At 43.0% G+C, this 15873-nt stretch overlaps 1 protein-coding gene across 1 annotated transcript in view; it reads left to right on the top strand.

The window, feature by feature from the left end:
- Positions 1-15873, top strand: part of CNOT1 (CCR4-NOT transcription complex subunit 1) — a 1017784-nt gene that overhangs the window by 727967 nt on the left and 273944 nt on the right. The window contains 1 exon segment of the mRNA XM_030203593.1: positions 14646-14765. Within this exon segment, the coding sequence (XP_030059453.1) occupies positions 14646-14765 (120 nt within the window).

The raw sequence follows: 15873 nt of genomic DNA, 5'->3' as shown, positions 1-15873 counted from the left end.
TTGTTCAGCTCCTGGGATTGATGATGGCCACCATAGAGGTGGTTTCCTGGGCAAGATCTCACATGAGACCGCTGCAGCTTGCTCTGCTTCAGCAATGGTCTCCGATTTCCCAGGAATACCAACGCAGCCTACGGTGGCTTCATGTGGCCCAGCGCAGTATGGATTGGTGGCTTTCCGACAGCAGGCTGCGGCAGGAGGTGCCACTGGCTCTTCCTTTTTGGTGTCTGGTGATAACGGATGCCAGCCTTTCGGGCTGGGGTGCTCATTTCCAGGGACGCTATGCTCAGGGTCTGTGGTCCACCGTGGAAGCGGGATGGTCATCAATCGCTTGGAACTGAGAGCCATATTTCAGGCTCTTCTGGCCTTCCACAGGACGCTGAAGGGTCTTCCTGTCCGAGTTCTGTTGGACAACACGACATCAGTGGCCTACATCAACCGCCAGGGCGGCACTCAGTGCACGGCTCTGGCTGCGGAGGCATCTCAGATCTGTGACTGGGCCGAGCGCCACCTAGAGCTGCTGTCCGCGGCTCACATAGCCAGTCAGAGCAACGTGCAAGCAGACATCAAATCGACCCAGCGGAATGGGAACTGACAGACGGTTTTTCTTCAGATTTGTGCCAAATGGGGTTATCTCATGGCGTCAAGCGTAAACGCCATAGTCCCTCGTTTTTTCAGCAGAAGGTGAGATCCTCGCTTGGCGGGGTTGGATGCTCTGGCTCAACCTTGGCCCTCGGGCCTCCGGTATGTGTTCCTTTCTTGGCCCTTGATAGGCGAGTTCTACTTCGGATTCGTTGGCAACGAGGATTGGTGATTCTCATCATCCCGGATTGGCCAAGGCGTCTGTGGTACGCGGATCTCCGGCGGATGCTGGTGGACGCGCCTCTTCCTTTATCTCTGGTTCCGAACCTGTTAGTTCAGGGTCCGGTGACTATGGAAGATCCTTGCCGCTTTGGTCTTACGGCCTGGCTCTTGAGAGGGCGCAATTGAGGGACAAGGGCTATTCTAATAAGGTTATTGCCACGCTCTTGCAGGCTCACACGCGGTCTACCTCTGTGACTTATGCTCGGATCTGGTGCACTTTTGAGGCGTGGTGTACACCAAAGTCTATCTCGCCGACTCTGGCGACAGTCTCGCTCTTGCTGGACTTTTTGCAGGATGGGCTACAAAAGGGCCTGGCCTACAATTCCCTTTGAGTTCAAGTGGCAGCGTTGGCCTGCTTCCGGGGGAAAGTCTCCGGATTGTCCCTTGCTGCTCATCCGGATATTCTTTGTTTTCTCAGAGGGGCGCTTCGTCTCCGTCCTCCTTTGCGGTCGCCTTGTCTGCCTTGGAACCTGGGGCTCATGTTGAAGGTGCTCCAGCGATATCCATTCGAGCCTATTAAACGGGCTACTGAGAAGCATGTGACTCTCAAGACAGTTTATTTTAGTGGCAATGACGTCGGCTAGAAGAGTGTCTGCGCTTCAGGCTCTTTCCTGTCAGAATCCCTTTCTGCAGTTCTCAGAATCTGGCGTAACTATTCATACGGTGCCTTCTTTTCTGCCTAAGGTGGTTTCAGCTTTTCACCTCAACCAGCCCATCTTTCTTCCTTCCTTCTCTAAGGAGGAGTTTCCGGACTCGTTTGGGCAATTGCGCCTTTTGTATGTCCGCAGGGCTCTGTGGCAGTGTCTGCAGATGTCAAATGAGTTTAGGAATTCTGATCATTTATTTGTTCTGTTGGCAGGTCCCCGACGGGGGTTTCTGGCATCTAAGGCCACTATTTCCCGATGGCTTAAGGAACTCATTTTTTTCTGCTTATCGGCTCCGCCTGAAGCATTTAAAGCGCACTCTACGAGGGCAATGTCCTCTTCGTGGGCTGAAACGGGTGTGTTTTTCTCTTCAGGAGATCTGTCGTGCGGCTTCCTGGGCTTCTCAGCTCTCTTTCGTGCGGCATTACAGGCTGGATGTGGCAACGCGGCAGGGTGCACATTTTGGAGCACAAGTGTTTGCTCGTGAAGTTGCCTGTTCCCACCCTACTTAGGGAGTGCTTTGGTACATCCCATCAGTTAATGGATTCATCTGCTGTTGATGACAAGGAAGGGAAAATTAGGTTCTTACCTTGATTATTTTCTTTCCTTTAGTCACAGCAGATGAATCCATGATCCCTCCCTGACTGACTTTAGTTTTTGTACAGATGTTGCATACAGACATTGTGCCTCATCAGGAGTACTTGAAGACAAGCTATCAGAGTTTCTACATTCTGTTTTTATTGCAGGAGTTTGATAACGTCCCTTCTTTGTTTGGTTATTGCCCCGGTTCTGGGGCGTTTGTTCTCTGTGAGGAAAGTTTGTTATATTGCCTTTTTTTATTCACTCTGCTTTGGAAGTTTCATATACTGAAGGCAGAGGGAGTTGGGCGTCCTGGAACACCATGTGACTTTCAGTGTTCTCTATCGCCACCTGCTGGTAGGCGGATACAACCCATCAGTTAATGGATTTATCTGCTGTGACTAAAGGAAAGAAAATTATCAAGGTAAGAACCTAATTTTCCCTTCTCTTGAGGCTAGAATAGCAGACTTGGAGGAGCTGAGGAAGACAGGTACATAGAGGAGGCCTACAGGGACGTTGCAAAGAAGTCCTACCACTAGTCTAGCAAACATTGTGCTGACTTGGATGAGGGAAGTCTCCGAAAAGGAGAACATTACCCTGGTGAAGTTGGAGGTAATCCTGTAGCCAGGACCAGCCCACCAGGAGATGCAATATCTTCTCACACCAAGGATGTGTATCTAGGACCTTCTGCCCCAGGAGGGAAGGGTTAGGACACCTGTTGTATTTCGTGATTCAATAGGCATGTAGATAGCTGTGTGGATGGTGGACATGAGGATCACCTGGTGACTTGCCTGCCTGGTGCAAAGGTGATGGACCTTACACATCACCTAGATAGGGTTTTAGATCGTGCTGGGGAAGAGCCAGCTGTCTTGGTACATGTGGGTACCAATGACGTAGTAAAATTTGCAAGGGAGGTTCTGGAAGCCAAATTTAGGCTCCTAGGTAGAAAGCTAAAATCCAGATTCTCCATGGTAGCATTTTCAGAAGTGCTCCCTGTTCCACGCTCCGGACCCAAGAAACAGGCAGAGCTCCGAAGTCTCAATGCATGGTTGAGACAGTGGAGGATGAGGGATTTGGCTCTGTTAGGAGATGGGCAACATTCTGGGGGAGGGGGAGCCTGTTTTGAAAGGATGGGCTCCATCTTAACCAAATGCAACCAGGCTGCTGGCGCTAACATTTAAAAAGGAGAGAGAGGGCAGCTTTTAAACTAAAATGGGAGGGAAAGCCGACAGTCGCCCAGGAGCGTATGATTCAGTGTGGAGTATTCTTGAAGGATACTATTGAAACAGGATCTTTAGGGAATCCTGATAGAGAGGTTTCAATAATGGTGAGGAAAAAAAAAACAGGATTGTTCAATGGGAGTACAGAGTAAAAGAGGCAAATTATCTCCATTAACTTCAAAGCAGCCCGTAGATGCAAGGAAAAAAGACAGTTTGAAGTGTTGGATGCACATGTTTTAATAAAAATGATTTAAATAATATGTACACATCTTTAATTGTAACCATAGAAAAGCTGTATATCAAATCCCATCCCTTTTCCCTTCCTGTCCCATCAGATCTCTTTCCCCCACCCCAAATATTGGAGTAAATGTGGCAAACAGCACAGCACCCTCAGCACTAGACATCTTGCTCCATGAATGCTAATTTTTTCCCCAAGAGTCTTGCCTCCCATTTTATAGTTGAAATTAAAAAAAAATGCTTATAAACATATGAACAAAAAAACAAACATCCCATAGAATGCAACTCTGATCAGGTTTTTTATCATGTTCATAAACTGATGTATGACCTCTCAGAAGAGATAAAATACCACATGCTGATCTAGTATTAAAAGTTGATGCTCAAAATTTTTAAGATACCTCCTGTCTAAAATTCCCCATGCTACATAGTCTGTGTAATATTTCAAATCGCTGCTTGTTAAGTTGTTGTCTTAAGTCTGTCTTATGTGTTTGTTCTTTGGAACATCCGTCCACCCTGTTTGTTTGTTTGTTTGTTGCTTGCTTGCTTGCTTGTTGATTGCCATGGAAGGACTTTCTCACTTCCTTTTGCTTTTACTCTGATAGCAGTTCATTTTCCTGAATACAGTGCAGATATACTCTGTGCTGGTGAGTAGGTGTTGTCATGGAGCAATAACTAGGACCCCCTCCCTGCCAGAGATTATAAACACAGCCTTGGAGGGACCAGAGGAGCAGAAGCCAGATCTGTTGCTAAACACTAGCTTCCTACATGAAAGTACACAGTGCAGCCATCAGCTTGCTTTCATCTTGTTTTAAAACAAACAACAAAAAAAGTATTTTTGTGATCCATGGTAATTTAGAAATTTTGTGTTAGGCCTGAGTTGAGCAAGTCCAGACCATAGGCACCACTGAAATTTACTTCCAAGCTTACTGACTGACAAGTGGCAATATTCCTTAAACAGTAATGTTTTTGGAAGTGGCTTGACTACTGCAATGTCATTTATGCTGGACTATCTCATACCATAAATTAAAAAAACAAACAAACTTCAAACTCTTCAAAATGTGACCATTGCTTTGTTGTGCATGTCATTCTGATCACATTACTCATTCACTGAAAAAACATCACTGGTTCCCAATAGAACAGAGAATTACTTTCAAGCATTACTTACCTTTAAGGCCTTTAGAATAGGTATCCCAGGTTATTTAAAAAGTCTTACAATTCTTTATTCTCCTAGTCAGGTTCTTCTATAAACAACCAGCATCTTGTTTTGCCAATTCCCCCAGGTTTGTGCAGCTAGAATCGACAACGCATAGTTTCTTTTTATTTTCTCTCACCCTACATTTTCCTTTATTCGTTTAACAAGTTTATTTATTCTGAAGTGAAGACTTAAGTACATAAGTTTTGCCATACTTGGACAGACCAAAGGTCCATCAAGCCCAGCATCCTGTTTCCAACAGTGGCCAATCCAGGTCACAAATACCTGGCAAGATCCCAAAAAAGTACGAAACATTTTATGCTGCTTATCCCAGAAATAAGCAGTGGAGTTTCCCCAAGTCCATTTTAATAATGGTCTATGGACTTTTCCTTTAGAAAGCCATCCAAACCTTTTTTTAAACTTCGCTACGCTAACCACATTCTCTGCCAACGAATTCCAGAGTTTAATTACACGTTGAAAAAATAAAAAGTTTCTCTGATTCGTTTTAAATGTACTACTTTCTAGCTTCATCAAATGCCCCCTAGTCCTTTCCTAATAATACCTAACATTCTATTTTGCTTTCTTAGCCGCCGCAGCACACTGAGCAGAAGGTTTCAACGTATCATCGATGACGACACCTAGATCCTAATGTGGAACCTTGCGTTACGTAGCTATAATTCGGGTTCCTCTTTCCCACATGCATCACTTTGCACTTGCTCACATTAAACATCATTTGCCATTTAGACTCCCAGTCTCATAAGGTCCTCTTGTAATTTTTCACAATCCTCTTGCGATTTAACAACTTTGAATAACTGTGTTGTCAGCAAATTTAATTACCTCGCTAGTTACTCCCATCTCTAGGTCATTTATAAATATGTTAAAAAGCAGTGGTCCCAGCACAGACCCCTGGGGACCCCCACTAATTACCCTTCTCCATTCTCCAGATGCACAATATCAACCGGCTCACCTTTATTCACATGTTTGTTCGCCCCTTCAAAGAAATGTAATAGCTTGGTGAGGCAAGATTTCCCTTCACTAAATCCATGTTGGATTTGTCTCAATCCATGCTTTTGAAAATGCTCTGTAATTTTGTTCTTTATGATAGTCTCTATGTTTTGTCCGACTTGGTTATTTAATCAGGTATATTGCAGTGTGTTAACCCGAGAATTACTTGATGAATGTTTCTAAATTTCATCAGTGTAACAATAAAGTCTGCCACTAAGAGAAGTGGGGTAAGGAAGATATTAGAGTGGAGGCTGAAATAGAACCTTGAGGCACACCATGAGGTGAAGAATATATAGAGGAAAGCATGGGGGGTGTTGAAGACTATACCTGGAATGTGCGATTAGGGAGAGGATTAAAACCATAAAGAACAGTCCCAGTGATACGTTGAAAATGAAGCCAATACAAAAGAAAACTGTGGTCAAACAGTCAAAACCAGAAGATAGATCTCCCTAAAATTTATTACTTGTTTTATCATTTTGGCAGATTTGTTTGGATACCCATTTGATCAAAACTATTTAGTATTAATGGATCAACTTTGGAATTCACTACCGCTTTATCTTCGATTGGAATGTAACTTTGACAGGTTTAATTCAGGGTTAAAGATATTCCTCTTTAAGGATGTATACAGCTCCAAGGCCATATAATCTTCTCTTCGACTCTGGCTATATTGGTACGTGCTTCAGCGTTTAGTTATTGTTGGGCAGTGATTCTCTTCTCCCTCTGTCTACTTAACCCCTACACTACTTTCTTTTCTTCATTCATTTTGTATTTGTATCGTAGTTCTTTTCCTTTTCTCAGCCTGTGATATTGTGAACCATTTAGATGATACATGCCCATGGAGCGGTATATTAAATGAAAATAAACAAAACTGGAGGAGACAGGGCTAAGAGGTGTTACCCACTGTTCCCTATAAGCTGAACGGGAGGCCTCCAACTGCGTTGCTGCCAGTGGATGATGGTTCTTCAATATTGTGTTTTCAATTGCTAGGGACAGGCAGATTCACTGTACTCTTGCAGAGCTTGCCTGTCCTTCACTATTGAAAATGTGATAGTGAAACAGCACCCCCCCCCCCCCCCCAATGGCAGGACTGTGTGTGGAAGACTCCCTGCTCAGCTCAGAGGGAAAAGTGGTATCTTGAATTGGTTTTGTTCCTACTTCTCAAATTGTAGGTTGTTATAAATTATCAAACATGGGTCTGGACACTCGCTCCTCCCGTGTCTCGTCCCGTTAATTGTACCAAACCCCAACCTTGGCTGACCCCTACTATCCGCTACCTACGCTCTTATGCCCGTTCTGCTGAACACCTTTGGCTTAAATCTTGTGCCCTTACTGACTTCATTCACTTCAAACTCTTGCTGACCTTCTTCCAATCTGCTCTCCAAATTGCCAAACAGGACTATTCCATCCAATTGACTAACTCTATTGGTTCAAACCTTAGATGTCTCTCTGCCACGCTAAACTCTCTGCTCAAAGTGCCTTCTCCTCCTACTCCCCCTTAACTTTCTCCCCAAACTCTGGCTGATTACTTTCATGATAAGGTTCACAAGATTAAACTTGAATTCACAACCAGCTCTCCTCCACCCCTTCTTCCCTTAGTCCACTCTCTCAACCCTCTTACCCCTGCCTCCTTTTCTTCCTTTTCCAAAATCACTGAAGAAGAAACTTTGCTTCTTCTGTCATCCTCAAAACTAACCACCTGTTCCACTGACCTTATTTCCACTCATCTACTCAACACTATCTCTCCTGCTGTCACCCCTTTCATCTGTCATATCCTCAATCTGTCACTTTCCACTGCGACTGTCCCTGATGCCTTCAAACATGCCGTAGTCACCCCACTCCTCAAAAAAAAACCTTCTCTGGACTCCCTCTCCTTCCAACTATCGCCCATCTCCCTCCTCCCTTTCTTATCCAAGATACTAGAACATGCTGTCCACCATCGCTGCCTCGACTTTCTTTCTTCTCAACCTATTCTTGATCCACTGCAATCTGGCTTTCATCCCCTTCATTCAACTGAAACAGCACTTGCTGAAGTCTCCAATGATCTATTCCTGGCTAAATCCAAAGGGCTCTATTCTATCCTCCTCCTCCTCGATCTTTCTGCTGCTTTTGATACTGTTGATCACAGCCTACTCCTTGACACGCTGTCCTCACTTGGATTTCAGAATTCTACTATCTGATGGTTTTCTTCTTATCTCTCACAGCGTTCTTTTAGTGTATACTCTGGTGGATCCTCCTCTTCCTCTATCCCGCTGTCATAAATACATAAGTATTGCCATACTGGGAAAAGACCAAGGGTCCATCGAGCCCAGCATCCTGTCCACGACAGCGGCCAATCCAGGCCAAGGGCACCTGGCAAGCTTCCCAAACGTACAAACATTCTATACATGTTATTCCTGGAATTTTGGAGTTTTCCAAGTCCGTTTAGTAGCGGTTTATGGACTTGTCCTTTAGGAAACCGTCCAACCCCTTTTTAAACTCTGCTAAGCTAACCGCCTTCTCCGGCAACGAATTCCAGAGTTTAATTACACATTGGGTGAAGAAAAAGTTTCTCCGATTTGTTTTAAATTTACTACACTGTAGTTTCATCGCATGCCCCCTAGTCCTAGTATTTTTGGAAAGCGTGAACAGACGCTTCACATCCACCTGTTCCACTCCACTCATTATTTTATATACCTCTATCATGTCTCCCCTCAGCCGTCTCTTCTCCAAGCTGTATAGCCCTAGCCTCCTTAGTCTTTCTTCATAGGGAAGTCGTCCCATCCCCGCTATCATTTTAGTCGCCCTTCGCTGCACCTTTTCCAATTCTACTATATCTTTCTTGAGATGCGGCGACCAGAATTGAACACAATACTCAAGGTGCGGTCGCACCATGGAGCGATACAACGGCATTATAACATCCTCACACCTGTTTTCCATACCTTTCCTGATAATACCCAACATTCTATTCGCTTTCTTAGCCGCAGCAGCACACTGAGCAGAAGGTTTCAGTGTGTTATCAACGACGACACCCAGATCCCTTTCTTGGTCCGTAACTCCTAATGTGGAACCTTGCATGACGTAGCTATAATTCGGGTTCTTTTTCCCCACATTCATCACCTTGCACTTGCTCACATTAAACATCATCTGCCATTTAGCCGCCCAGTCTCCCAGTCTCGTAAGGTCCTCTTGTAATTTTTCACAATCCTGTCGCGATTTAACGACTTTGAATAACTTTGTGTCATCAGCAAATTTAATTACCTCGCTAGTTACTCCCATCTCTAAATCATTTATAAATATATTAAAAAGCAGCGGTCCTAGCACGGACCCCTGAGGAACCCCTCTACCCTTCTGCATTGTGAATACTGCACATTTAACCCCACTCTCTGTTTCCTATCCTTCAACCAGTTTTTAATCCACAATAGGACATTTCCTCCTATCCCATGACCCTCCAATTTCCTCTGTAGCCTTTCATGAGGTACCTTGTCAAACGCCTTTTGAAAATCCAGATACACAGTATCAACCGACTCCCCTTTGTCCACATGTTTGTTCACTCCTTCAAAGAATTGGTCAGGCAAGATTTCCCCACACAAAAGCCATGCTGACTTGGTCTCAGTAATCCATGTCCTCGGATGTGCTCTGTAATTTTGTTTTTGATAATAGCCTCTACCATTTTCCCCGGTACCGACGTCAGACTCACCAGTCTATAATTTCCCGGATCTCCCCTGGAGCCTTTTTTAAAAATGGGTGTTACATTGGCCACCCTCCAATCTTCCGGTACCACGCTCGATTTTAAGGATAAGTTGCATATCACTAGTAGTAGCTCCGCAAGCTCATTTTTCAGTTCTATCAGTACTCTAGGATGAATACCATCCGGTCCAGGAGATTTGCTACTCTTCAGTTTGCCGAACTGCCCCATTACGTCCTCCAGGTTTACCGTGAAGTCAGTAAGTTTCTCCGACTCGTCCGCTTGAAATACCATTTCCGACACCGGTATCCTACCCAAATCTTCCTCGGTGAAGACCGAAGCAAAGAATTTATTCAGTCTCTCCGCTACGTCTTTGTCTTCCTTGATCGCCCCTTTTACCCCTCGGTCATCCAGCAGCCCAACCGATTCTTTTGCCGGCTTCCTGCTTTTAATATACCGAAAATAATTTTACTATGTTTTTTTGCCTCTAATGCTATCTTTTTTTCATACTCCCTCTTGGCCTTCTTAATCTGCGCCTTGCATTTGCTTTGACACTCCTTATGCTGTTTCTTGTTATTTTCAGACGGTTCCTTCTTCCATTTTCTGAAGGCGTTTCTTTTAGCCCTAATAGCTTCCTTCACCTCACTTTTCAACCAGGCCGGGTGTCTTTTGGACTTCCGTCTTTCTTTTCTAATTCTCGGAATATGGGACTCCAGGATGGTATTTTTGAACAGCGTCCATGCCTGTTGTACAGTTTTTACTCTCTCAGTTGCCCCCCTAAGTTTTTTTTTTACCGTTCTTCTCATTTTATCATAGCCTCCTTTTTTAAAGTTAAACGCTAACGTATTTGACTTTCTGTGTACAGTTACTTCAAGGTTGATGTCAAAACTGATCATATGGGTGTACCTCAAGGATCAGTCCTAGGACCTCTCCTTTTCTCCATCTATACTTCCTCCCTTGGTGCTCAGATCTCTTCCCACGGTTTTCAGTATCATCTTTTTTCTTGTCTTCAAGCAGATGAAGCCATTACGTGTAAGTTTTAATAACTTGGTTTTGTTTTGCAAAGAATTTTGAGCTAGTCCCTCACTTTTACAGGTTTTGCTAAGTATATTGTGTTTTGTGCTGCAGTCAGAGCATTTTCCTTTTGCTAGTCTATATCTTTTTGTCATATTTTATTGTTTTGTTAAATTTTACATATAAACTGTGAGCATAATAGTTATTTTTTAAATCATGCTCTGTTCCCAAAATAAATGAAAGGTTTGTATTAAAATGGTGTGGTTATATGAATTATGAGTGAAGGCTATCCTAAAACCATTTTTAGTGTATTCCATTATAGCAATGTAATTGGGATCCACATTAAACTTTCTCATGTCTGTTGAGTATGAAAGTAAACATTTGTTTTACACAAGCTTGACCAAATAAACAAGCAAACATTACTCAACAAAGTAACAAGATTTGCGAGATTTATGAGATATGTTTACTAACAGACAAACCCTCCTGTTTACTAAGCCACACAGCCCATTCAAATTGAATGGGCGATGTTGGCATTAGCGCACGAGAGCTGCTAGCATGGCTTAGTAAACGGGGTAAAGTAAGACCGGCAGAACATCGATAAAGACCTGGCACTTTGCAGAAAAACTGTAATTGTAAGAACTGAAAGCCTGGGTTTAGCAACTGCAGGAAAAGTGGTGTGAGCACCACAAATATTTCTTGGCTTCCAGGTAGTAACAAGTAGAAAGGTAACTTTAAGAACAGAGGAATGAAATCTGGTCAAAAATGGTTTGATTAAAAAAAAAAAAAAAAAATTGTGGTTTGCCAGCTTCAGAAGACAAGCGCCAAACCACTAAGCTTATGAGTCTGCAATAAGTATAGACTTTCAAATTGAGTGTATTTATAGCTTTATATAAACAATAACATGCCATCTTTCAAACTGTATACCTATGGATAAAACCAAAAAATTGAAAAAATACAAAAGTAGTGTGCTCTGATGAGTAGTATCTTAAGTTCTTCCTCTAAAATTTCATGCTTTAATCTCTTTCCAGTGACTATTTCAGATCTACTTTTTCGACTTTGAAACCTAGGGCCCTGTTTACTAAGGTGTTAGTGTTTTTAATGCGCCTACAATTAGCGCGTGTGCAAACAGTGTAGGCACCTATAGGGATTATTGTAGGTGTGTACACTGTTAATTTATTTATCTCATTTGTACCCCACAGTTTCCCAACAGTGTCAGGCTCAATGTGGATTACAGCGGACCACAGAGGCAGACACCAATGCAGTAAAATGAAGCTAATACAGCAGGAAAACCTACAAGAGATATTGGGGAAGAGTAGGAATGGACGGAAGGATGTGTGTTAAAATGCTAACGCGCCTATAACGCGACTTAGTAAACAGGGACCTGAATATATAAGCAACCGCTGGGCTCTAGGAATTATCTTTTCATAAAGCTCTCATCTAGGGCTGTATTTGTTGCAAAATTTTATCATAGTGTATGTTGAACCCACAGCCTTCCATGTTAGACCAGCGCCAAACCACTAAGCTAGTCAGTGTAAACTTTCAACTTGAGTATATTTACAGCTTTCTATAAAGAATAAAATACCATCTTTCAAACTTCATACCTATGGTAGAAGCCAAGAATAGAAAAAACTGCTTTCCTCTTAAGAGTAGTATGTAGTTTCTTCCTCTCAAGTTTCAGGCTTTAATCTCTTTCCAATGACTATTTGAGATCCACTTTTTTTATTTTCAGCCCTTCATATCAAAGGAACTGCTGGGCACTGTAAACTATGACTTAGCTTTCAGGAAGCTCTTAGCCAGGGCTATATTAAAAAAAAAATTTTTTTTGACACTCTAGCTTTAATGTGACTCTTTTTTGTGTACAGTTATCACAGTTTACATGAAACCAATGGACTTTAGATGGAAGTTCCTCAGAGACAGCATCTGAGTTTTGCGATATTCTATTGTTTAAAAAAAAAATCCCCCCCATATTTGTATGTCCAGCAGTTTGGGCTCTAGGGGGAAGCCACGCAGTTCAGGGGGTCCAAGTATATTATAGTCTTGGCTACTTACGGACTATGATAGATGCATACCAAACTCATCATACTGGAGTTCCTGCTTTTCAGTTCAGTCAGTGGCCTATTGAAGTGGTTCTCTGAAAGACCGCAGTTTCATATGCTCAGTGTATGAGATTGGACCCCTTTAAGTACATAAGTAATGCCATACTGGGAAAAGACCAAAGGTCCATCGAGCCCAGCATCCTGTCCCTGACAGCGGCCAATCCAGGTCAAGGGCACCTGGCAAGCTACCCAAATGTACAAACATTTTATACAAGTTATTCCCGAAATTGTAGATTTTTCCCAAGTCCATTGAGTAGCAGTCTATGGACTTGTCCTTTAGGAAACCGTCCAACCCCTTTTTAAACTCTGCCAAGCTAACCGCCTTCACTACGTTCTCCAGCAACGTCTGTTCATAGACTGCTACTCAATGGACTTGGGAAAAATCTACAATTTCGGGAATAACTTGTATAAAATGTTTGTACATTTGGGTAGCTTGCCAGGTGCCCTTGACCTGGATTGGCCGCTGTCAGGGACAGGATGCTGGGCTCGATGGACCTTTGGTCTTTTCCCAGTATGGCATCCACCTGTTCCACTCCACTCATTATTTTATATACCTCTATCATGTCTCCCCTCAGCCGTTTCTTCTCCAAGCTGAAAAGCCCTAGCCTCCTTAGTCTTCCTTCATAGGGAAGTCGTCCCATCCCCGCTGTCATTTTTTGTTGCCCTTCGCTGCACCGTTTCCAGTTCTACTATATCTTTCTTGAGATACTGCGACCAGAATTGAACACAATACTCAAGGTGCGGTCGCACCATGGAGCGATACAATGGCATTATAACATCCTCACATCTGTTCTCCATACCTTTACTAATACCCAACATTCTATTCGCTTTCCGAGCCGCAGCAGCACACTGTGCAGAAGGTTTCAGTGTATTATCAACGACGACACCCAGATCCCTTTCTTGGTCCGTAACTCCTAACGTGGAACCTTGCATGACGTAGCTATAATTCGGGTTCTTTTTTCCCTACATGCATCACCTTGCACTTGTTCACATTAAACGTCATCTGCCATTTAGCCACCCAGTCTCCCAGTCTCGAAAGGTCCTTCTGTAATTTTTCACAATGCTCTCGCTAGTTAACAACTTTGAATAACTTATCGCCCAGTGTCTAATCTTCCATTTCTGTCTAAAATCTTAGAGACAATTGTGTTTAGATAACTGCAAGCTTATGTGGATTCAAAAAACCTGCTACATCCGAGACAATCGGGGTTTTAGAAAAGGACACAGTACAGAAACCTACCACATTCTAATTTCATCTTGTGTCCCCTAGTTCTATTATTGTTAGAAAGCATAAACAAGCGCTTCACATCTGTCCGCTCTACACCACTCAAAATTTTGTAGACCTCTATCATATCACCCCTCAGCCGCCTTTTCTCCAGGCTAAAGAGTCCTAGCCTTCTTAACCTCTCCTCATAAGGTAGTCGTCCCATCCCTTCTATCATTTTCGTCGCCCTTCTCTGCACCTTCTCCAATTCCTTTATATCTTTTTTGAGATGAGGCGACCAGAACTGAGCACAATACTCCAGGTGCAGTCGCACCATGGAGCGATATAACAGCATTATAACATCCTCATGCTTGTTTTCCATCCCTTTTCTAATAATACTCAACGCCTTCTTGGCCGCCGCAGCACATTGAGTGGAAGATTTCAACGTCCTATCCACGATGACTCCCAGATCCCTTTCTTGGTCTGTAACTCCTAAAGCGGAACCTTGCATGACATAGCCATAATTTGGGTTCCTCCTTCCCACGTGCATCACTTTGCACTTGTCAACGTTGAACTTCATCTGCCATTTGGACGCCCAATCCCCCAGTCTCACGAGGTCCTCTTGTAATCTTTCACACTTCTCCCGCGATGAGACGACCCTGGATAACTTTGTATCATCTGCGAATTTAATTACCTCACTAGTTACTTTCATCTCAAGGTCATTTATAAATATGTTAAAAAGCAGTGGTCTCAGCACAGACCCCTGAGGGATCCCACTAACTACCCTTCTCCATCGAGAACATCTGTCCCTCATAACCCTTTTATGGTTTTACATTTGATTGCTGTCTGGTAACATAACTTCTGCTAAACTCCCTCATTATAAGTCTTTGTTGCTATACCCTTTGTAAATGTTTGTTTTTTTTTCTTTTTAGGTTGGAGGTGTGGACCCAAAACAGCTGGCTGTTTATGAGGAATTTGCACGCAATGTCCCTGGTTTCTTACCCACCAATGACCTCACTCAGCCTACAGGGTTCTTGGCACAGCCTATGAAGGTACAATATGTCAGTCATGTCTGATTTATCTAGTAACTCAATTTGAAGAGCACTGATTTCCACATAGACATTTGTATGGATTTGTATTTCTGTGTATGTTCAATAACCTTTAACCTTTTCATTACTAGTTTAGAATTGTGCATTGGATTAGTGTAAGTATTTTAGTAATTTCTACAATACTTATTGGTTCCCCATAGGATTTTTAATGGAAATTTATACAGCAACAATCAAGAACAAACCTGATTTAGGAAACAAGAAGAGCAGAAAGTCATCAGGAGACCAAGTGTATCTTGTACTCTTAATACCTAATTAATCTCTCACCAAGCTTATTTTCCCAGACTTGCACTTCCTCCACATCTTTTTTTTTATTATTATTATTATTTTAATTTCCTCTGATGGTACATACTGGCTTTGAAGCATAGTGTGATATTCTTGGACCTTGTTCTGGAACTGCCTCACAGTATCCATCTGTTCAGACATTTTGCCAGCAGCTACCTTTGTAAGTTGGGGATTGTTGCACAAATAGTATCTAAAATCATGATCTATAGTTTAACTAAAAGGGCACTTGTATTCTGTGTAGACCTCTGCACCGACAGACTCTTATCTAACTTGCCACCTCTTTAGTATATCTGCTTCTGTTCATACGAGCATCCAACCTTATCCATTCTCCAAATTTCACAGCAAAAATACTCTCCTACTCTAGCACTGATAGCAGTCGTCATTAGCATTCTTCCATTTGTACTTCCAACCGGTGTACTAACAGGCACAAACTCTTGCAGTACAGCTGTAACCTCTGGGGAAAACCTGGCAAAGGAGGCTGATGAGATGTTACATTTGGGACTCAATTGTTGCCAGGTCAATTTGTGGCGCTACTTGAGCAGCTGTGGATGCAGATACTCTGGCAATACTAGTCTTACAGTTTATAATCTTACTACTCTGAGCAAAGATCTCTGCATCAAAGACTGAGCCAGTGGACATAACCACTTCGATTTGTCTGTCCACTGTACCATGTCTGGAAAACAGTTAAGTAAATAACCTCCCAGAGGAGGTCACATAATTCCGAACTGAGTAGTGGGTGTGTATGAGATGAAATTCTGGGATCTCGGCT

This window comes from Microcaecilia unicolor, chromosome 5 (genome assembly GCF_901765095.1).
Source record: "Microcaecilia unicolor chromosome 5, aMicUni1.1, whole genome shotgun sequence".
In the NCBI taxonomy this organism is placed as follows: Eukaryota; Metazoa; Chordata; class Amphibia; order Gymnophiona; family Siphonopidae; genus Microcaecilia; species Microcaecilia unicolor.
The sequence above is the reverse complement of the archived record's forward strand: the minus strand, read 5'-3'. Positions and strand labels throughout refer to the sequence as shown.